We start from the raw sequence: 24,706 nt of genomic DNA, 5'->3' as shown, positions 1-24,706 counted from the left end.
ACCGTCTGGACTCCGGCTTCCTACCTTGCCCATAGTGACTTTGATGAACAGAGGCGCTATATGTGCTACCTGAGAGCTACTGTTTTGTCCCCTATTTTATTGCCTGATGAAGCGGGCTTGGTCCTGCGAAACGCGTTGCATCTATTGGGGTACTAATAAAGTGTTTATTTATGTCAGACAAGTAGTCTAGTCTGCTTTCGGAGGTAAGTCCACCACTGCCTCCCCAGCATATTTTAAAACTTTTAATTGTTGTTTTTATTCTGCTGGCGCCTCTGTTCATCAAAGTCATTATAGTGTCCACCCTTGGTGGAAGGGGGACCCACCCCTACCTTTCTTCTATCTACAGAGAGCGACTTCTTAACCCTGAGTGAGGACAGGTCTAATCTCCTCACCTGCATTCACAGTGGTTGCCTCAGCGGTAACCCTTGTTTGTGAGTATAACCTTCTCACATTACATTATCCACTATTGTCCTGAGCATACTACACCATATTGGGCTCTCGGTGTCTTTTTCTTACCTTGCCCATAGTAATCGCCGTCTGGATTCTGGCTGCCTATCTTGCCCATAGTGACTGCCGTCTGGACTCTGGCTGCCTACCTTGCCCATAGTGACTGCCGTCTGGACTCTGGCTGCCTACCTTGCCCATAGTGACTGCTGCCTGGACTCTGGCTGCCTACCTTGCCCACAGTGACCACTGTCTGGACTCTGGCTGCCTACCTTAACCATAGTGATCACTGTCTGGACTCCCGCTGCCTAGCTTGCCTATAGTGATCACCATCTGGACTATGGCTGCCTACCTTTCCCATAGTGACCGCCGTCTGGACTCTGGCTGCCACTGCGTCCACCCTGGCGCTCATCCTCAAGAAATTTATCTCCTGGTTCTTCTGTCGGATGGCGTTCTCGGCGTGTATCCGGGCGATCTCCATGTTCCCCTTCTGGATGGCCTGTGGGGAGGAAGAGACGGGAGGAAGAGTCAGAAGCAATAAAGAATATTAGAGCACAGTGCATATATTCCCCAGGAGACTAGATAGTCATCCCAGCAACACTCAGAGAGGCTGCAAATCACATGATCAGAAGCAGAGGCTGCAAATCACATGATCAGAAGCAGAGGCCCCAGATCACATGGCCCGAAGCAGAGGCCCCAGAACACATGGCCAGAAGCAGAGGCCCCAGAACACATGGCCAGAAGCAGAGGCCCCAGACCACATGGCCAGAAGCAGAGGCCCCAGACCACATGGCCAGAAGCAGAGGCCACAGGTCACATGGCCAGAAGCAGAGGCCACAGGTCACATGGCCAGAAGCAGAGGCCACAGGTCACATGGCCAGAAGCAGAGGCCACAGGTCACATGGCCAGAAGCAGAGGCCCCAGACCACATGGCCAGAAGCAGAGGCTACAGATCACATGACCAGAAGCAGAGGCTACAGATCACTGGACCAGAAACAGATGCTACAGATCACTGGACCAGAAGCAGAATCACATGACCAGGAGCAGAGGCTACAGATAACATGACCAGAAGCAGACGCTACAGATAACATGACCAGAAGCAGACGCTACAGATCACATGACCAGAAGCAGACAATACAGACCACATGACCAGAAGCAGAGGCTACAGATCACTGGACCAGAAGCAGCCACTACAGATCGCATGGCCAGAAGCAGAGGCTACAGACCACTGGACCAGAAGCCGACACTACAGATCGCATGGCCAGAAGCAGAGGCTACAGACCACTGGACCAGAAGCAGACACTACAGATCGCATGGCCAGAAGCAGAGGCTACAGACCACTGGACCAGAAGCAGCCACTACAGATCGCATGGCCAGAAGCAGAGGCTACAGACCACTGGACCAGAAGCCGACACTACAGATCGCATGGCCAGAAGCAGAGGCTACAGACCACTGGACCAGAAGCAGACACTACAGATCGCATGGCCAGAAGCAGAGGCTACAGACCACTGGACCAGAAGCCGACACTACAGATCGCATGGCCAGAAGCAGAGGCTACAGACCACTGGACCAGAAGCAGACACTACAGATCGCATGGCCAGAAGCAGAGGCTACAGACCACTGGACCAGAAGCAGAGGCTACAGACCACTGGACCAGAAGCCGACACTACAGATCGCATGGCCAGAAGCAGAGGCTACAGACCACTGGACCAGAAGCAGACACTACAGATCGCATGGCCAGAAGCAGAGGCTACAGACCACTGGACCAGAAGCAGACACTACAGATCGCATGGGCAGAAGCAGGATCACATGACCAGAAGCAGAGGCTAAAGATCACATGACCAGAAGCAGAGGCTAAAGATCACATGACCAGAAGTAGAGGACCATAGCAGGTGAGTTTTAGACTCTGTGGATGTGGCTGCTGCTGCCTGAATAGCATCATCCAGCTGCTCAGACTGCAAGTGGGCGGAGCACAGACTGACCTCGGCAAGGAAACTGCAGCCTATAGCAGAGGCAGTCAAAGGAGCAGGAAGTGGTGTTTGTCTGCACTCATTACAGGTGCAGTACAAATTATTTATGTGACAAAGTATATGCGCTCCTTTCTTTAAGGGAATATCAGGAAAAGTAAAAAAAAAAAAAAAAGGGATCAGATTCAGTTTCCAGCGGCTTCCTCCAGCCTCTGGAAGTCTGTGTGTCCCTCACCGCAACATCGCTATGAGCAGGTCTCCCGTACATATGCCTGGCCACACCACTCGCAATCACGCTCCCGTGGATGGGAGCATTCTGCACAGGAGCAGTACTTATGCGCAGAAAGGCTCCCGGCTACGTAAGCCCGGTCACAAGCGGTACCTACGCAGGGGACCCCGGGACACAGGCTTGGAGCGGAGCTGTGGCGAGGGACACACAGCCTTCCAGGGGCTGGAGGAAGCCCCAGGTAAGTAAATCTGATTATTTTCAACTTTCCCTGAAGTCTTCTTTAAGAAAGGAGAGCAGAGACTTTATCTAAAAAAAAGCACATAGACAGATTTACACAAGATCTGCAATGGAGAGTGGCACAGATTTTCCAGGGCTCTCACCTTCTTGATTTTGGCTTTCTCAATCTTCTCCTCTTTTTCGCATTTCTTGGCATTTCGATGGAGCTCTTTAGCTGCAAACTTCAGGTTGAAGAGGTTCTCTGGGATTGGCGGGATAAGGAGCAGAACCAACAGATGTATAGAATATATATGGTAACACAAGGATGACGAACGGCAGATTCCAGAAGACAAACCGCGGAAAACCCAGGAGGCCTTCCTATCATCTGGGGTGGTCAGTGAGATGCGAGAAATCTGAGTTGATGCAAAATTTATGGAAATAGACCCATCAAATGTGAGATGCTGAATAAATCTGCATACAATTAGCTTCAACTCTGCATTATTTGCATCTTACTGATCATCCTCATTACCAGCATGTCCCAAATCTAAAGGTGCCCAAATGTGGCCAGATTTTTTCATTCCTTTCAATGTATTTTTGGTAAAAAAAAATAAATAAAAATAATGATCAATGAACAGCATTTTCCACCATGCCCCATCCACCATTTTATCAAATTTACAAAATCAACTCCCATTTAAAAGGACAACTGCAGCGAAAGGTATATGGAGGCTGCCATATTTATTTATTTAATTTTAAGCAATACCAGTTGCCTGGCAGTCCTGCTGATCCTCTGCCTCTAATACTTTTAGCCATAGCCCCTGAACAAGCATACAGCAGATCAGAGGTTTCTGACATTATTGTCAGATCTGACCAGATTAGCTGCATGCTTGTTTCTGGAGTTTGATGCAGCCACTACTGCAGCCAAATAGATCAGCAGGGCTGCCAGGAAACTAGTACTGTTTAACAGAAGTAGATATGGCAGCCTCCATCTCCCTCTCACTTCAGGTTCCCTTTAAATAAAAAAATGTTTTTTTTTTCTGAATACAATTTGATTTGGTTGTCTCATGTATTGCCACCTTAAAGCGGGATTGTCAGCCCTAAAATCAAATTCCATTTACCCTCTGCTCTGTGTTTATTATGTAGTCGACATCCTGACCCTGCATTGCAAGCATTCTAATATACCGTAATCATAAATGTGTCTGCTGTAATTAATCTTATCTCAGTCAGCCTGGCTCTATTTGGGTACATTGCTGAGGAGAGGGAAGCTGTTATATCCCCTCCCACATTCCTGCTCCTCACCGATTGGCTGAGGGCAGTTCAGTGCAACAGGCTGAGACTGAGAAGGGAAATACACATCACCCCCTCTGCAGAAGCTGCTGAAATACGATCTATGCTGTGCTCACATGTATTTACAAAACAAGCTAGATATGACAGAGCAATTTCAGGCAGGAGAAAAAAGAACATCAGGATTGGCTTCAGTCAGAGGCAGTAAAGATGGAAAATGCCTCTAACAGTTTTCTTTTTATTTACTATATAAAATTCACTAAAATCAAAATGTGGACAGTACAAAACATGTGTTATGTAAGTAGAACAAGTATTTATGTACGTTTTTTTTTCCTCGGGATAGTATTGCGGTCCCTGCTGCTTTAAAATAAACCTGAAGTGAGAGCAGTGTTCTCCCCAGGCTCTTTTAGCTGGGTGCTCCACCCGGCTAGTTTTGGTGAGCACCCGGCTGTCATCAGCTCACCTCCTCCTATGCTGTAAGCAGAGCTGTGCAGAGAAGGGCCAGCCCTGCATTCTCTCATTACGCCCCACCCGGCTACTTTTTCATGCCACCCGGCTGGAAAAAAATACTGGGGAGAACACTGGAGAGGGATATGAAGGCTGACACATTTATTTCATTTGAAACGATGCACATTGCCTGGCTGTCCTGCTGATCAGGTGTCTCTAATGCTTTTAGCCAGAGACCCTGAACAAGCATGCAGCATATCAGGTGCTCTGACTGAACTCGATGGACGTATGACTTTTTTCAACCAAAATAACAATGTAACTATGAAGTCTGGTTGGATTAGCTGCATGCTTGTTTCGGGTGTGTAATTTAAACCCTAACTGACAAGAAAAATCAGCAGGGCTGTCAGGCAACTGGTATTGTTTAAAAGGGAATAAATATGTCAGCTTCCATAGGTCTCTCACCTCAGGTTCCTTTGAAAAGTGCAAGCTCCAGGGCTATTACCTTCCTCCTGGTTTCACCGCATTGAACAAGCACACTGGAATGAACTTAGACTTTGCTGGCTGCATGCTTGTTTCAGGACACGGATTAGGCGGTGAAATCCCCAGAGCATACACCTTTAAAAATTATTATTAAAGAGAACCTAAACTGAGAGGGATATGAATGTTTCCTTTTAAAGTGGATCCGAGATAAACGTTTACTGATTACGTAATTGTGTTCCTTTCATATAGTTTATAGGGCATTCCTCAAGCCAAATATTTTTTGTTGTTGTTTTAATACTCTTATTCCCTATAAACTAAACAAGCCTCGCCAACAGCTTCTCCAGAGTGCCTTGGCACTGTAGCAAGGGCTTATGGGAGCGCAGTCTGGGCAGGAGGAAGAAAGGTGTTACTAGCCAGGGTTTTCAGAGGCGGAGGGGAGTGAAGTTTTCACAGGCTGAGGGCTGGAGATGCAGAGCAGCTCGCCGGTGTGTAATGATGACAAACAGAACATTGCTGCTCTCATTGTATCACAGGAAGAAGTAATCACATACTGTTGAAGCTGTTTTCAGCTAGATTTGCTGTGTAAACAATCTAAACTTTAGATAAGATATATAGACAAGTTACTTGTTATAGTAAGTTTTTCAACTCGGATCCGCTTTTACACAATACCAGTTGCTTGGCAGCCCTGCTGAGCTCTTTGGCTGCAGTAGTGGCTGAATCACACACCTGAAACAAGCATGCAGCTAATCCAGTCTGACTTCAGTTAGAGCACCTGATCTGCATGCTTGTTCAGGGGCTGTGGCTAAAAGTATTAGAGACACAGGATCAGCAGGAGAGTCAGGTAACTTGTATCATTTTAAAAGGAAAAATCCACATCCTTCTCAGTTTAGGTTCCCTTTAAATGTTCGCTTCATGAAGACACAAAACACAGAGCCTGAATGGCCATAAGCAGATGTCATCTTCCTACGTCACTGGGGTCCGTGTGCGGCAATATGTGCTATTTATATAACCCCCCCCGTGCCATCTGGACACATCAGCCCCCCTCCTGCCGCTATTTCTGCCCGGGAACATCTGTCGCCATCAGGACAAGATTCCTGAATAATAACCTCCGAGTCTCACATTACTGGTTAGGCCAGTTTAGCGACTACACTCCCTGCTGACGTCACATGACATCCCGAGGCAGGTCACATGACGCCGTGACGAGTGCAGTCAGGAGTGCATGAGGTCTGGTCACATGTCTGCTGAGTACACAATATCAATCCAAATCTGATCATACTCAACCTTTGTCCACATCAATCATTATTACTGTCCTGTACGTATGACTGTGCCAGCAGCCTCCACACACTACACTAGCCTCTGTATCCAGGCTTACATTTACATCACAGGAGCCTATGGGCAAAGATGTCCTGACACCCTACACGTCATCCTCCATGAACCTACAAACCTCACCGAACCGGACTGCACCGCAAGTGTCACTTCTCCCTTTCTCCCCTTGCCCTTCATAGGTAGCTACAGGTGCCCCTTAGTAGGTAGCCAGAGGTCCCCTCAGTATTAAAGTCAAGGGGAACCGCTAAAATAAAATGAACCAGATACTTACCTAAGGGGAGGGAAGGCTCTGGGTCCTATTGAGCCTTCCCCCTCCTCGCTCGATGCCCTTGCTGGCTGCCCCTATGAATCGCCCACCGGAGGAGTCTTCGGAAGCCGAGTGCTCTGTACTGCACCTGCATGAGCGAGCGCAGTACGTGTCTTTGGGAGCACTTGGGCTCCTGAAGACTTCTGAAACCCCCATTCAGCCACGGCAAGCAGGATTTGACTTAGGGCTGGTTCAGACGGACGCTTGCAGAGCGTTTACAGCCAGCGTTCAGGGCTTGGTGTTAAACGCTCCCATTCAAGTGAATGGGAGCGTTTGTACCAAGCTTTCAAGCGCGTTTACACAAACGCGGCGTTTGGGTCCCGATTTTTCCTGGCGTTCAAGGAGCCCCTGGAAGCTACATGTAGCTTCCAGGGGAGGTTAACCGCGACGGCTAATGTCCCCCTAGGGGAAGAAAAAACGCGACTGCATCCAAACGCACACGAACGCTGCTGAACGCGACGCCAGCAAACGCAACGCCTCCAAACGTCCGTCTGAACCAGCCCTTACTTGATCGAATACTGCCACCGCGGAGCCTGCGGTGGAACGAAAGATCCTTAGAGGAGCAGGAATGCTCTATAGGACCCAGATCCTTGCCTCTCCTTAGGACTCAGTGATCTGCAAACTTAGCTCTCCAGCTGTTAAGGAACTACAAGTCCCAAAATGCATTGCAGGAGTCTGAGAGCCACAGTCATGATTCATAAAGGCAAATGCATTGTGGGACTTGTAGTTCCTTAACAGCTGGAAAGCCGAGTTTGCAGATCAGTGCCTCAGGTAAGTATCTGGTTTATTTTTTTATTCAGCAGTTCCCATTAACTTTAAGTATCTAGTGGTGCACCAGACTGAAGGGAGAGCTCGTCAGTGGAATGCTGAGAGCAGGGGGAGTAACCTCTCATTTATGCTGTGCTTGGGACTCTGCATAAGGAAGGAGGGGGGAGGCACTAGGGGAAGGGAATGAGCCGGCCTTTCCATCATCAGGCGCCTGTAGGCAAGTGCCTACTGTGCCTTATGGTAGATCCGGCCCTGCTTCTACCACTTCAATCATTACTGTCCTGTATGTATGACTCTGCCAGCAGCCTCCACATATCTACCAGCGGCACTAACTAGAGACACTTTGATTATTACTGGCCTCTAGGGACAAGCAATACAATTCCATGGAATTCCAAATTTAAAAAAATTTTCATTCCGAATTTCCACAGTTAATTTTGAATCCCCCATAAATGCTGGCTTCACTAAATTTGCAAGATATCTTAAGCCCCATCTACACGATCCGATTCTTTGTGCGATTCGTTTACGATTCTATTTACGATCCGATTACGACATGTCCGATCGGGATTCGATTCAATTCGATTTGCCATTGCAAAACAATGGCAAATCGAATTGAATCGAATCCCTATTGGGATGTTGGATTTAATCGGATCATAAATAGAATCGTAATCGAATCGCACAAAGAATCGTATCGTGTAGATGGGGCTTTAGGGAGAATAATGGAGACAAGTAAAAAAAATTCAATAAGTCCTTGTTGTTTTTGAGAAAATCATTTGGAGAAAAAAAAAATGTAATTCTGTAAAATGACATTTTGGTGTGATACACTAATATATACTAATTCCGAATACCGTCTACACACTTGACACATTTTAAGGAAGCAGAAAGCTTGGGGCCCCTCTCCCAGGTATCTTTAACCCCTTGTCACCTTGGCAGGCTGGTATGGCCAGAATTCGGAGCTTGGATTGTGTGGGGCTCCGCAGCCTGAGCTATACCAGCCTACAGGTCCATGGTATTGGGGTGGAGGGGGGGGGGGGGGGAGGGGGGCCTCCGGAAGAAAGAGGCAGGAAAGCCTCCCCTTCACCATGGATAGGACAAGGGGCTCATCCCTACCTCAGGTACTCCCACACCTGTGGGTGTAGGCCTGGGGAGGGGGCGGGGTTCATGGTGGCATCTGGTTTGCTATCAGTACAGGCACACAGTAATTGCTTATACTGTACATACTGGAGGTAGCAGAGATCAGCACACACTACAGCTAGGTTACTATCAGTACAGCCACAGAGTAACAGCTTATACTGTACATACTGGAGGCAGCAGAGATCAGCATGCTGCAGCTAGTTTACTATCAGTACAGGCACAGAGTAACAGCGTATACTGTACATACTGGGGGTAGCAGAGACCGGCACACACTGCAGCTAGTTTACTATCAGTGCAGGCACAAAATAACAGCTTAAACTGTACATATTGGGGGTAGCAGAGATGAGCACACACTGCAGCTAGTTTACTATCAGTACAGGCACGGAGTAACAGCTTATACTGTATATACTGGAGGTAGCAGAGATCAGCACACGCTGCAGCTAGTTTACCATCAGTACAGGCACAGAGTAACGGCTTATACTGTACATACTGGACACAGCAGAGATCAGCACACGCAGCAGCTAGTTTACTATCAGTACAGGCACGGAGTAACAGCTTAAACTGTATATACTGGAGATAGCGGAGATTAGCACACGCTGCAGCTAGTTTACTATCAGTACGGCTAAAGGTCCATACACACGCCGGACTGGAGGCAACGACGGGTCCGTCGTCACCTCCCGCTGGGTGGGCGTTCCAACGACAGTCTGGCGTGTGTACAGTCTGTCTGCAGACTGATACGGCTGTTTCTGAGCGATCCGCCCGGATCGCTGGAACGCCCACCCAGCGGGAGGTGACGACGGACCCGTCGTTGCTTCCAGTCCGGCGTGTGTACGGACCTTTATACTGTACATACTGGAGGCAGCAGAGATCAGCACATGCAGCAGCTAGTTTACTATCAGTACAGGCACAGAGTAACAGCTTATACTGTATATACTGAGGGTAGCAGAAATCAGTACACACTGCAGCTAGTTTACTATTAGCATAGACACAGAGTAAAAGCTTATACTGTCTATTCAGAACTGTCTGGATTTCCTGCCTACTAACTCCTTGTTAGACCCCTCTAGCCCACAAGGTAACCATACATTACAGTACTCATTTAGCATAGGGTGATAAAGCGATCCCCTTTATTGGATGAGCAACAACAGTGTGGTTGATCGAAAGTCGATTGACTCGTGGCCCACACACTACAAGCGAGATCCTGGCGATTTGCCTTCATTCATTCGATCTGAAGGACCTTGTGCCTCCGTGCTCTGACACCAAAATTCCAGGGCTGCGGAGTCGGAGTCAAGGAGTTGGAGCAATTTTGGGTACGGAGTCGGAGTTTTCATAAACTGAGGGGTTGGAGTTAGAAGATTTTTGTACCAAATCCACAAGCCTTGGTAAGTATTAGACCAAGGAGTCGGAGTCGAGGAGTCGGAGCCATTTTTGGGTATCCGGAGTCGGTGGTTTCATAAACTAAGGAGTCGGAGTTGGATGATTTTTGTACTGACTCCTCAGCCCTGCAAAATTCCTGTATCGATTGAAATCATGTGAACCGCAGCCAATACCTCTATGATTGACTGGTATTTTCCATCCTGTACGATCGAGTAATTTGGTCGATTGGACGAGATATCAGCCAATTTCCATCAATCGGGGAAAACGGAACAATCTAATCAAAACACAATATCAGCGCAGCCAAGCAAGTCCTATCATGTGGAACACTACATGTGTCGCAGCCAAAGTCCAACGCCTCAGTAAAACGTCTTCAATCAACATACAATAATACACTTCAGTGCGAGTTTACTTGTGTCCACCACCGAAAACACCATAAAAACTGATGCGCTTACCAGATTCTCACAGACCTTAACTACAGGGTCTGCAATATGGCTTTATGAGGTCAGCAGCAGGAGTCTTCGCAGCCGGTCTCCTCTCCAGACAAGCCGAACAATCAAATCCTCAATTGCAGTATTTCACCAGAAATGAAGCATGCAAAGAGACAATGCACATCTAAGCGTATCTACAGCGATTTTAATAGCTCAATAAAATGACATGAAAAAGTTTTAAAATGTCACTCACATCTGGGCCCTTATGACAGGGACCCACAAGGAAAAACAGCACTTAAAACATAGGTAGTATGTAGGTAGTAAAACATATGAGTACCATACACATAGCTCCGCCCCCACTCTAGTAGGCTGGTACCGTCCCGGACTGGAGGAGAAGAGGACCCGAAGGTCTCTGAGTGGTCTCACTTCTCATGCCAGGCACAGATTTCTTATTGTGTTCTTTTTTGGATCTGAGCTTTAAGAATGCATCTAGACTCGCCTGTAATGTCCTGTACATACTGTCCCTTCTGCCCCTGATGAAACTTTGACAGTGAAACCGGTCGGGCGAGGCGGACGTGTGGCTGGACGGCGTCCTATGTTTTAAGTGCTGTTTTTCCTTGTGGGTCCCTGTCATAAGGGCCCAGATGTGAGTGACATTTTAAAACTTTTTCATGTCATTTTATTGAGCTATTAAAATCGCTGTAGATACGCTTAGATGTGCATTGTCTCTTTGCATGCTTCATTTCTGGTGAAATACTGCAATTGAGGATTAGATTGTTCGGCTTGTCTGGAGAGGAGGCCGGCTGCGAAGACTCCTGCTGCTGACCTCATAAAGCCATATTGCAGACCCTGTAGTTAAGGTCTGTGAGAATCTGGTAAGCGCATCAGTTTTTATGGTGTTTTCGGTGGTGGACACAAGTGAACTCGCACTGAAGTGTATTATTGTATGAAAACGGAACAATCGATTCTCCCAGATCCGATAAAATTATCCAATCAAATGGTCGATAGAACTGGAAAATCACACACTGGCAGGATTTGAGAAATATTCTCCATTGGTAGGAAAATATAAGTGACTGTTGCTGAATCCCTTAACTCAGAACTTCCTCTGTGCTATAAAAGATAAGTAACAACATAATAACCTTTAAAGAAAAACATTTCCTTGTTACAGCTAATACAAATCCTGCAATAACTCTGCAGTGTGTCTACTTCCTGCTTTTACGGAAGCAGACATAGGGATAACATCCTGTGTTTACAAATTAGCTGAGCTGCCGAGGCAGCCATCTGACACAGCTGAGAGATCAAATTACAGTTCAGATTAGTCACAGATGAGGGGATATTAGGCTATACTCTCTAAATACACACAGGGTGCATTTCTCTATTTTTTCCTTCTGTCCTGTGCAAGAGCACAGGTCCACTTTATGTAAGGCGTTGCTCAGGTGCACTGGTTAAGGGCTCTGACTCTTGAATCTCGTCTCTTCCTGTTCAGTAAGCCAGCATCTATTCAGTAAGGAGTCCTTGGGCTAGACTCCCTAACAATGCTTACGCCTACAGAGTGCGTCCTAGTGGCTGCAGCTCTTGCACTTTTGAGTCCGCCAGAGGAAGCGCAATGTAAATGTTTTGTGTCTTGTCTTAACATAATTGTGTGTCTTTTTTTTTTTTTTCTTCACATACAGTGTTCTCCCCAGAATTTGTTTCCAGCCGGGTGACATGAAATAGTAGCCGGGTGGCATGAAAAAGTACCCGGGTGGGGCGAGATGAAAATGCGGAACAACTCTGTTTACAGCATAGGAGGAGGTGAGGAGCTGAGCCAATGACAGCCGGGTGGTCACCAAATCTAGCCGGGTGGAGCACCCGGCTAAAAGAGCCTGGGGAGAACACTGACATTGATAAATGAAACCACCCAAACGGGCCTGATTAAAATGTTAATAATATTTACATAAGTTGACAAATACAGGTTCAATTTAGGGGAGTGTCCACACCTGTACCTTTGTTGATTACAACTAGTGTCTCTCTGTATAAATAGCCTATCTAAATTTAGTCAGAGCAGCACAGACTTTGCTGGATACCAAACCACAGAGACAGCAAACAAAGAAAAGGTTGCCAAATTATATAAATCAAGAAAAAAGGATATAAACATATATCCAGAGAGCTGAAAATGCCTGTCAGTTCTGTTCTGTTGTTACCAAACCACGGTCAGGTAGACCAAGCAAGTCTCCAGCCACAACCGCCAGGATCATTTGTTGAGGAGCCAAGAAAAACCTACAAACCATGCGAGATGAAATACAGGCTCCTCTGCAAACATGTAGCATTGCTGTTTCAACAAAGTTGGTCTATAGCAGTCGAGTTGCAAGAAAGCAGCCTTTTACTGGGCCAAAACCATGAAAGCCCCGCTTACAATATGCCAAACAGCATCCACACAAGTCCTGAATCCTCTGGAACAAAGCGCTTTTGAGTGAGGAGACCAAAACTGAACTATGGCCCAGTGCACACCAAAAACCGCCAGCAGATCCGCAAAACGCTAGAGGTTTTTGGAGCAGATTTCAGAGCGATTCTAGGTATGTCTAGAGAGGTTTTCTAAACATGCCTAGCATTATCTGGAGCGTTTTTGGGTAGCAGATTTCATATATTGATACAGTAAAGCTGTCACTGAACAGCTTCTGTAACAAAAACTTCTGGAAAACCGCTCTGATCTAGCGTTTAGAGCGGTTTTCCACTTTCCTATACTTTAACATTAAGGCAGAAATGCCTCAGAAATCTAAAAAATGCTGCAGCCCCCCCGAGTTTGCGTTTGTGGAAAAAACGACCCACCCTGGTGTGCACAATCCCATTCACTTTCATTAGCCAAGCGGTTTTCCCCCTGCAAGTGTTTTAAAAACGGCTCCAGAACCGCTCTGTTGTGCACCAGCCCTTTGGAGAAGAGGCAACAAGATGTATGGTGACAAGTATGGTGGTGGATCTCTGATGACAGCCAAGAAGAATGGACAGCTCTACCACCTGAGAGTTTTTTCCCCAAATGCAAACTCGGGTCATGCAGTATTTTTTGCTGATTTCTGAGGCGATTCAGTCTCAATGTTACGTATAGGAAAGTGGAAAAGCGCTAGATCAGAGCGGTTTTCCAAGCATTTTTGTTACAGAAGCTGTCCAGTTCCAGCTCTACTGTAACAAAATATAAAAGAACGCTCCACCAAAACGCTCCAAAAATCACTAGGCATGCTTAAAATAAAATAAAAAACGCTCTGCACATGCCTAGAATCGCCTTAAAAAACATCACTTCAAAAAGCGCTGAGCGTTTTCTTTTACGCTAGCGGTTTTTAGTGTGCGCGGGCCCTCACAGGGATTTCGAGGTGAAAGACATATGGAGGCTGATATTTATTTATTTTTAAACAATGCACATAGCCTGGCTGTCCTGTGATCCACTGCCTCTAATCATTTAAACCACAGACCATGAACAAGCATGCAGATCAGATGTTTATAACTGAAGTCTGATTGGATTAGCTGCATGCTTGTTTCAGGTGTGTGATTCAGATCATACTGCAGCCATAGAGATCATCAGGACTGCCAGGCAACTGGTATTGTATTGTGGTATTGTTAAAAGGAAATAAATATGTCAGCCTCCATATGACTCTCAGCTCGGATTCCTTTTAAAGGAAACCTCAAGAAAACGAACAAAATGAGATTTACTTACTCGGGGCTTCCTCCAGCCCCTGGCAGCAGATATGTCCCTCACCGCAGCTCTGGAGTCCTAGGATACCTTCCGTTGCGGATGCTGACATCGCCAGGTCGGCATCCACTGCACGAGCAGCACTGTCATTTACGCTCACATGGTTTGCAGCGTTTTGCGCAGGGGCTGTAGTTCTGTGCAGAGCGCTCCAGACCACGTGAGCGTGATTGACAGCAGCGCACTCGCAGGTGCAGTAGAGGCCGATCTGGCGAGGAGTGGATCCCGGAGCTGCTGCGAAGGACATGTCGGCTGCCAGGGAGTGGAGGAGGCTCCAGGTAAGTAAAGCTCATTTTGTTAGTTTCCCCTGAGGTTTCCTGTAAAGAGAACCTGTAACAAAAAAAGTACTCACCTCGGGAGGGGGAAGCCTCAGGGTCCCAATGAGGCTTCCCCCACTCCTGTAGCTGCAGGCAGTCCAGCACTGGCTCCTCCGAAGTATCCGGCAATCCTCCCCCGACAAGCCTGACAAGCACTGATTTATTTACCTTTCCTGGCTCCAGCGGGGGCGCTGTTGCGGCTTTCAGCACGGAGATAGGCGGAAATAGCCGATCTCTGTCGGGTCCGCTCTACTGCGGAGGCACAGGAGACTTACACCTGCGCAGTAGAGCGGGCACTACGCCTGAACTGGAGCCAGGGAGGTAAATATTTGCATCCCCGCTGTTCGGGGAGCTTTATCTCCGCCGCCGAGGGACAAAGGACGACGGGGGAAGCCTCAATAGGATCCGGAGGCTTCCCCCACCCGAGGTGAGTACCCCCCAGGGGAGGTTTTTCTCATTACATTACATTTTCTTTAAGAAGCCAATAGACCAGGCTAATAACTATAACTAAAGGTGCAAACACAAGCAGTATTAAACTTGGCTGAAAATCAAGCGTGTACATGACCCTGAAGCTCATTTGAAGATCCAGAACAATGCGCCACATTCTTGTCCCTCCTCGCCTGCCATAGAAAAAAGGACACTCTGCAATAGCAGACCAAAGTGTATATACTGGACTCAGTACCTGCACTGTTGCCTGAGTGATTGAGTCCTGAAAGCTTTGTAAACATACACACAGCAGGGTACACTCCATAGTGTGTATAGAGCATAATAATAAGATAGTTCAATAACTCACACATTGCTCCTGATGTCCCCATCACACACTACACACAGCAAGGTACTCTCCATAGTGTGTACCGTATATAGTATAATAATAAAAATACAGTATATTATTAGACACACGACTCCCCTGGTGTCCCCAGCGCGCGCGTGCGCGCACACACACACACACACACACACACACACACACACACACACACACACACACACACACACACACACACACACACACACACACACACGCTAGGACTGGAAAACATTAAAGCATAGAACTGAAAATTAAACACCTCTCACCCCCTTCACTGCTACTGTAAATTACATACTGTCCTTTACTACAGTGGGTTGCGAAAGTATTCGGCCCCCTTGAAGTTTTCCACATTTTGTCACATTACTGCCACAAACATGCATCAATTTTATTGGAATTCCACGTGAAAGATCAATACAAAGTGGTGTACATGTGAGAAGTGGATTGAAAATCATACATTATTCCAAACATTTTTTACAAATAAATAACTGCAAAGTGGGGTGTGCGTAATTATTCGCCCCCCTGAGTCAATACTTTGTAGAACCACCTTTTGCTGCAATTACAGCTTTTTTAGGGTATGTCTCTACCAGCTTTGCACGTCTAGAGACTGAAATCCTTGCCCATTCTTCTTTGCAAAACAGCTCCAGCTCAGTCACATTAGATGGACAGCATTTGTGAACAGCAGTTTTCAGATCTTGCCACAGATTCTCGATTGGATTTAGATCTGGATTTTGACTAGGTCATTCTAACACATAGATATGTTTTGTTTTAAACCATTCCATTGTTGCCCCGGCTTTATGTTTAGGGTCATTGTCCTGCTGGAAGGTGAACCTCCGCCCCAGTCTCAAGTCTTTTGCAGTCTTCAAGAGGTTTTCTTCCAAGTTTGCCCTGTATTTGGCTCCATCCATCTTACCATCAACTCTGACCAGCTTCCCTGTCCCTGCTGAAGAGATGATGCTGCCACCACCATATTTGACAGTGGGGATGGTGTGTTCTGAGTGATGTGCAGTGTTAGTTTTCCGCCACACATAGCGTTTTGCATTTTGGCCAAAAAGTCCCATTTTGGTCTCATCTGACCAGAGCACCTTCTTCCACATATTTACTGTGTCCCCCACATGGCTTTTGGCAAACTGCAAACGGGACTTCTTATGCTTTCTGTTAACAATGGCTTTCTTCTTGCCACTCTTCCATAAAGGCCAACTTTGTACAGTGCATGACTAATAGTTGTCCTATGGACAGAGTCTCCCACCTGAGCTGTAGATCTCTGCAGCTCGCCCAGAGTCACCATGGGCCTCTTGACTGCATTTCTGATCAGCGCTCTCCTCATTCGGCCTGTGAGCTTAGGTGGATGGCCTTGTCTTGGTAGGTTTACAGTTGTGCCATACTCCTTCCATTTCTGAATGATCGCTTGAACAGTGCTCCTTGGTATGTTCAAGGCTTTCGAAATCTTTTTGTAGCCTAATGCTACGTACACACATGCGACAACGATCGTTCGTTAAGAACGACGAACGAACTTTTAATTGATGAAAGAACGACCTAAGTAAAGGTAGTTTTAAAATGTGTGTAACGATCTGATCGTTGGAACGAACGTTACATCACAGAAAGCAACTATTGCGCCTGCGCATAAAAATGAGAAGTTCCATGGAGAAATAGTGAAATGCGCATGTCAAGCCTAGTACGAACGATCGTTTCCAACGATGTACTACTTTTGCAAACGATCGTCGTTGGTTAAAATCCGCCGAGACAGAACTTTCTTTTGTAGCGATTTGGCTCGTTCGTCGTTTGCCTTAATAGTCGGTGGTTCGTTTTTTGTAACGATCGTCGTTGGTAAAGATCGGGGGAACGATCGTTACAAACGACTATAGTCGCATGTGTGTACGCACCTTAAGCCTGTTTTAAATTTCTCAATAACTTGATCCCTGACCTGTCTTGTGTGTTCTTTGGATTTCACGGTGTTGTTGCTCCCAATATTCTCTTAGGGCTGGTGCACACCGAGCGGCTTTTTCAGCGTTTCTGCAGCCGATTGCGGCTGCGGATCCGCTTGGTCAATGTATCTCAATGGGGTGGTTCACACCAGAGCGGGAGGCATTTTGCAGAAACGCATACTCCAGGGGTGAGGCATTTTTTGGATTGTGGATGCGTTTCTGCCTCAATGTTAAGTATAGGAAAACCGCAAACCGCTCTGAAAAACGGCAGTTCAGAGCGGTTTTGCAGGCGTTTTTGTTACAGTAGCTGTTCAGTAACAGCTTTACTGTAACAATATCTAAAATGTACTACACCAAAACCGCTTCACAAAACTGCAAAATGCTAGCTGAAACGCTACAGAAGAATAACAAAAAGCGTTTCAAAATCTGCTAGCGGGTTTTGGTGTGCACCAGGCCTTAGACAACCTCTGAGGCCCTCACAGAGCACCTGTATTTGTACTGACATTAGATTACTCACAGGTGCACTCTATTTAGTCATTAGCACTCAACATGCAATGTCTATGGGCAACTTACTGCACTCAGACCAAAGGGGGCCGAATAATTATGCACACACCACTTTGCAGTTATTTATTTGTAAAAAAAAAATGTTTGGAATCATGTATGATTTTCGTTCCACTTCTCATGTGTACACCACTTTGTGTTGGTCTTTCATGTGGAATTCCAATAAAATTGATTAATGTTTGTGGCAGTAATGTGACAAAATGTGGAAAATTTCAAGGGGGCCGAATACTTTTGCAACCCACTGTATATATACACTGTCTGTCCTTGTACAGTATTGTCTGTGTCTGTTAAGCTACTACCAAGTCAAATTCCTTGTAAGTGCAAATTTATTTGGCCAAATAAATTGATTCTGATGCAGACACGGGGAGAACATACAAACCCCTTGCAGATAGCGCACTGGCTGGGATTCAAACCGGGGACCAATCACTACAAGGCAAGAGTGCTATTCACTACATCACCGTAATGTATATTATAACACACATAGGACCCTTACCCCGATGTTCCCAGTGCACACTACAGGATATTGCCCATAGTATATATATAGAACAGTAATAATACAATACAATATAGTATACAAGATCTTCCCCTTAGTTTCACCAACACACACCACACACAGCAGGGCACTTTCATTAGTGTGTATATACCAGCCTTTCTCAACCTTCTTACCCTGGAGGAACGCTGCAAATAATTTTTGGATCTCGATGAACCCCGGCATTTATTTTGCTGGAGGCGTGGTCTTTAAAAGTAGGTGTGGCTGTATATTTTACTACCCCCTATTACACTGACACTTATTATACTGTCTGTTTATCCTTTTTATTTTTTTTAATGTGCATTTTTATTAATGTGCTCATTATTATTCTGCCCCCCAAAATTAGTACTTCTTTTTACAGTACCCTCTATTATAATGTGCCCCTATTATACTTCCCCCACGATGGGGGGAAACGCTAAGGAACCCCTGCAAAATACTGAAGGAACCCCGGGGTTCCAGGGAACCCTGTTTGAGAAAGCCTGTAATATACAGTAGTATAGTAATACAATGACACACACAGGTCCTTCTCCTGCCCTGTTGTCCCCAGCACACACTAGACACACAGCAGGGCACTCTCCATAGTGTGTGTACAGCACAGTAATAATGATATAAGGAAACTTTTCATGTTAAGTACATAGTATGGTAACATAATACTATCACACACAGGTCCCCTCCTCTCCCTGGTGTCCCCAGCACACACTGTACACAGCACAGACAGCCGGGCACTCCCCATACTGTGTATATAGTAATATAATAACCCCCCCTTTCCCCGACACACCACACACAGCAGTGCATTCTCCATAGTGTTTATACAGCACAGTAATAATGATATAAGGATACTCTCCATGTTGTGTACATAGTATGGAAACATAAGAATATCACACACAGACCCCCCTCCTCCCCTAGTGTCCCAGCACAGACAGCAGGGAACTCTCCATACTGTGTATCTATATATATAAAATCGGATGTATGTATGTATGTGTGTGTGTGTGTATGTGTGTGCCTGTGTATGTGCCGCGATCACGCAAAAACCGCTTGACCGATTTGAACGAAACTTGGTACACAGATCCCTTACTACCTGGGATGATACGTTCTGGGGGTCTCGCGGCCCCCCTGCACACGTGGGCGGAGCTACAAACAGCCAATCAGATTTCACCCATTCAAGTCAATGGAAAAAATGTAAAAAGCTGCCATTCTCACAGTAAACAAGCCAGAGTCGCCACACATGGCACAGTTGGTCACTTCGTGACCGAGGTTACAAATCCAGGAAAAGTGGGCGGAGCATAAAACAGCCAATCAAATTTCAGCCATTCATTTTAAATGGGAAAATGTAAACTGCGACCATTCTTAGACTGTTAATCGCAGGGTTCTCAAACTTGGCACACTTGGTCACTGGGTGAATGTGATTAAGATTCGAGAAAGTGGGTGGAGCCTACAACAGCCAATCAAAATTCACCTATTGATTTTCAAGGGGAATATTTAAACTGCTGCCATTCTTACAACTGTTAATGGCAGAGGCTTCAAACTTGCTACAGTCGGTCTTTGGGTGACTGGGGTCAAAATTCACAAAAGGGGCGGGGCCACAAACAGCCAATCAGATTTCCTTGGTGGATAAACTGCTTCCATTCACACATTTTTGATGCCAGGAACCTGAAAGCTCACAAACTTGGTCATTGAGTGATGTGTGTGTCCAGGTTACAAAAAGTGGGCGGAGCCAAAAACAAATTTTACTAAAAAAAAAATATAAACTGAAGCCATTCTTACACCGTTAATGGCAGTGTTCTCAAACTTTGCACAGTTGGTCACTGGGTAAATGAGATTAAGAATTGGAAGGTAGGTGGAGCCTACAACAACCAATCAGAATTCACCTTTCGGTTTTCAAAGGGAATATTTAAGCTGCTACCATTCTCTTATACTGTTAATAGCAGATGCCTCAAACCTGGTACAGTTGGTCACTGGGTGACTGGGGTTCAAATTCAGAAAGGGGGCGGAGCCACAAACAGCCAATCAGATTTGTTTATTTTTTAATGGGAATATACAAAGTATTGATACCAAGGACCCCAAAGCTGATACACTTGATAATTGAGTGACTGTATGTCAAGGTTAGAAATAGTGTGCGGCGCCAACAACTTAATTTTTTACATGGCAGGGTTCCCAAACTTGACCCAATTGGCCACTGGGTGACTGGGATTAATATTCAGAAATGTGGGTGGAGCCTAAAAACAGCCAATCAAAATTTACCTATTGATTTTCAAGGGGGAACATTTACATTGCTACCATTCTTACACTGTTAATGGCAGAGGTCTCAAACCTGATACAGTCAGTCACTGGGAGACTGGGGTTTACATTCTGAAAAGGGAGTGGGCCAAAAACAGCCAATCAGATTTGTTTAATTTCAATGGTAAAATGCAACTTATTGATGCCAAAGACCACACAGCTCATAAACTTGGTCATTGAGTGACTGTATGTCAAGGTTAGAAATAGTGGGCAGAGCCAAAAACAACTAACTTTTTACATGGGAAAATATAAATTGCAGCTATTCTTACACTATTAATGGCAGGGTTCTCAAACTTGGCACAGTTGGTCACTGGGGGACTAGGATTAATATTTGGAAAAGTAGGTGGAGCCTACAAGAGCCAATCAAAATTCACCTATTGATTTTCAAGGGGAATACTGAAACTGCTGTCATTCTTACACTGTTAATGGCAGAGGCCTCAAACCTGCTACAGTCGGTCATCAAGTGACTGGGGTTCAAATTCACTAAAGGGGTCGAGCCACAAACAGCCAATCTGATTTGCTTTTTTTGGATAAACTGCTTCCATTCACACAATTTTGATGCCAGAAACCCAAAAGCTCACAAAATTGGTCATTGAGTAGTGACTGTGTGTCAAGGTTACAAAAAGTGGGTGGAGTCAAAAACAGATTTTTTTCTGGGAAATTGTAAACTGCAGCCCTTCTTCGCTGTTAATGGGATCTCAAACTTTGCACAGCTGGTTACTTGTGACTGGGATTAATATTCAGAAAAGTGGGTGGAGCCTAAAAAAGCCAATCAAAATCACCTGTCGATTTTAAAGGGGAATATTAAAAATGCTACCATTCATTGCACTGTTAATGGCACAAGCCTCAAACCTGGTACAGTTAGTCATTGGGGTTCAAATTTAGAAAAGAGGACAGAGCCACAAACAGTTTCATTTCTTGGGAAAATACAAATTATTGATGCCAAGGACCCCAAAGCTCACAAACTTGGGCATTGAGTGACTGTATGTCCAGGTTACAAAAAGTAGGCGGAGCAAAACAAATTTCACTGGGAAAATGTAGACTGCGGGCCTTATTACACTGTTAATGGCAGGGTTCCCAAACTTTGCCCAGATGGTCACTGGGTGACTGAGATTAATATGGAGCCTATAATAGCCAATCAAAATTCACCTGTTGATTTTCAAGGGGAATATTTAAATTGCTGCCATTTTTATACTGGTAATAGCAGATGCCTCAAACCTGCTACAGTTGGTCATTGGGTGACTGGGGTTCAAATGCTGGAGAGCGACAAAGCCACAAACAGCCAATCTGATTTGTTTAATTTCTATGGGAATATACAAATGATTGATGCTAAAGACACCAAAGCTCACAAACTTGGTCATTAAGTGTTTGTGCGTTAGGGTTAGAAGAAGTGGGCGGAACCAACACAAGTCAAAAACATACCCGGGCAACGCCGGGCAATCAGTGGGTGGAGAAAAATACAAATTTCACTGGGAAAATGTAAACTGCAGCCATTCTTACACTGTTAATGGGAGGGTTATTAAACTTTGCACAGTTGGTCACTCAGTGAATGGGATCAATATTCAGAAAAGTGGGTGGAGCCTACAAAAGTGTATTAAGCTTCACCTATTGCTTTTGAAGGGAATATTTAATTGCTACCATTTTTGCACTGTTATTGGCACAGGCCTCAAACCTGGTACAGTTGGTCATTGGGTGACTGGGGTTCAAATTCAGAAAAGGGGGTGGAGCCACAAACAACCCATCAGATTTTTTCATTTCAATGCAAATTACTGATGCCAAAGACTACAAGGCTCACAAGCTTGGTCATTGAGTAATTGTGTGTTAGGGTTAGAAAGAGTGGGTGGAGCCGACACCAGCCAAATACCTACCCGTGCAACGCCGGGCAATCAGCTAGTAGTAATATATAATAACAAATACAGGGCCCCTCCTCCCTGGTGTCCCCAGTACACACAGCAGGGTACTCTCCATAGTGTGTATATAGTAATATATAATAACAAATACAGGGCTCCTTCTCCCTGGTGTCCCCAGTACACACAGCAGGGTACTCTCCATAGTGTGTATATAGTAATATAATAACAATTACAGCGTCCCTCCTCCTTGGTGTCCCCAGTACACACAGCAGGGTACTCTCCATAGTGTGTATATAGTAATATAATAATTACAGGGTCCCTCCTCCCTGGTGTCCCCAGTACACACAGCAGGGTACTCTCCATGGTGAATATATAGTAATATAATAAATACAGGGTCCCTCCTCCCTGGTGTCCCAGCACCTACTTTATACACGGTAGTGTATTCTCCATTATTACAGTACAGTAATAACCATATAAGGATATTCTCCATGTTGTGTATATAGTACAGTAACATAACAATAACATCACACACAGGTCCCCTCCTCCCCCTGGTGTCCCAGCACACACTGTACGCAGCACAGACAGCGGGGCACTCTCCATACTGTGTATATAGTAATATAATAAATACAGGGTCCCTCCTCACTGGTGTCCCCAGTACACACAGCAGGGTACTCTCCATAGTGTGTATATAGTAATATAATAACAATTACAGGGTCCCTCCTCCCTGGTGTCCCCAGTACACACAGCAGGGTACTCTCCATAGTGTGTATATAGTAATATAATAACAAATACAGGGTCCTTCCTCCCTGGTGTCCTCAGTACACACAGCAGGGTACTCTCCATAGTGTGTATATAGTAATATAATAACAATTACAGGGTCCCTCCTCCCTGGTGTCCCCAGTACACACAGCAGGGTACTCTCCATAGTGTGTATATAGTAATATAATAACAAATACAGGGTCCCTCCTCCCTGGTGTCCCCAGTGCACACAGCAGGGTACTCTCCATAGTCTGTATATAGTAATATAATAACAATTACAGGGTCCCTCCTCTGTGGTGTCCCCAGTACACACAGCAGGGTACTCTCCATAGTGCGTATATAGTAATATAATAACAAATACAGGGTCCCTCCTCCCTGGTGCCCCCAGTACACATAGCAGGGTACTCTCCATAGTGTGTATATAGTAATATAATAACAATTACAGGGTCCCTCCTCTGTGGTGTCCCCAGTACACACAGCAGGGCACTCTCCATAGTGTGTATATAGTAATATAACAATTACAGGGTCCCTCCTCCCTGGGGTCCTCAGTACACACAGCAGGGTACTCTCCATAGTGTGTATATAGTAATATAATAACAATTACAGGGTCCCTCCTCTGTGGTGTCCCCAGTACACACAGCAGGGCACTCTCCATAGTGTATATATAGTAATATAATAACAAATACAGGGTCCCTCCTCCCTGGGGTCCCCAGTACACACAGCAGGGTACTCTCCATAGTGCGTATATAGTAATATAATAAATACAGGGTCCCTCGTCCCTGGTGTCCCCAGTACACACAACAGGGTACTCTCCATAGTGTGTATATAGTTATATAATAACAAATACAGGGTCCCTCCTCCCTGGTGTCCCCAGTCCACATAGCAGGGTACTCTCCATAGTGTGTATATAGTAATATAATAAATACAGGGTCCCTCGTCCCTGGTGTCCCCAGTACACACAACAGGGTACTCTCCATAGTGTGTATATAGTTATATAATAACAAATACAGGGTCCCTCCTCCCTGGTGTCCCCAGTCCACATAGCAGGGTACTCTCCATAGTGTGTATATAGTAATATAATAACAATTACAGGGTCCCTCCTCCCTGGTGTCCATTATTACAGTACAGTAATAACCATATAAGGATATTCTCCATGTTGTGTATATAGTACAGTAACATAACAATAACATCACACTCAGGTCCCCTCCTCCCCCTGGTGTCCCAGCACACACTGTACGCAGCACAGACAGAAGGGCACTCTCCATACTGTGTATATAGTAATATAATAACAACCACACACACCCCCTCCCACCCCATTGTCCCCAGCACACTATATACACAGCAGTGGACTCCCCAGCACAGTGATAGTGATATAAGGATACTCTCCATGCTGGACGACATGGTGTCTCCGGTTTCTCTTCTTCTCTCGGGTGTCTCTGAAATTCTCTCCTCTTCCGTCTTCCGGTGTCTCTGCACTCCGCTTCCTGTTCCCGAATGACGTCACCGTCCCCTCAGCCAGTGTGACGGGGCGCCGGGTATCGGGGGAGGGGCTTAGCGCTGTCTGGTGGCG

At 45.7% G+C, this 24,706-nt stretch overlaps 1 protein-coding gene across 1 annotated transcript; it reads right to left on the bottom strand.

Annotated features, from left to right (window-relative positions):
* Positions 1 to 796: 796 nt before the first annotated feature.
* Positions 797 to 24,706, bottom strand: LOC137543911 (charged multivesicular body protein 1b-like; the record flags this gene model as incomplete). The annotated part of the gene is made up of 3 exons (XM_068264981.1): positions 24,519 to 24,706; positions 3,021 to 3,118; positions 797 to 943 (listed from the first exon to the last, which is right to left on the bottom strand). Coding segments are annotated over exons 1-3 (264 nt in total), but the record flags the coding sequence as incomplete, so codon positions are not given.

Source organism: Hyperolius riggenbachi, unplaced genomic scaffold (assembly GCF_040937935.1).
Source record: "Hyperolius riggenbachi isolate aHypRig1 unplaced genomic scaffold, aHypRig1.pri scaffold_402, whole genome shotgun sequence".
NCBI lineage: Eukaryota > Metazoa > Chordata > Amphibia > Anura > Hyperoliidae > Hyperolius > Hyperolius riggenbachi.
This window is presented reverse-complemented; position numbering and strand designations above follow the sequence as displayed.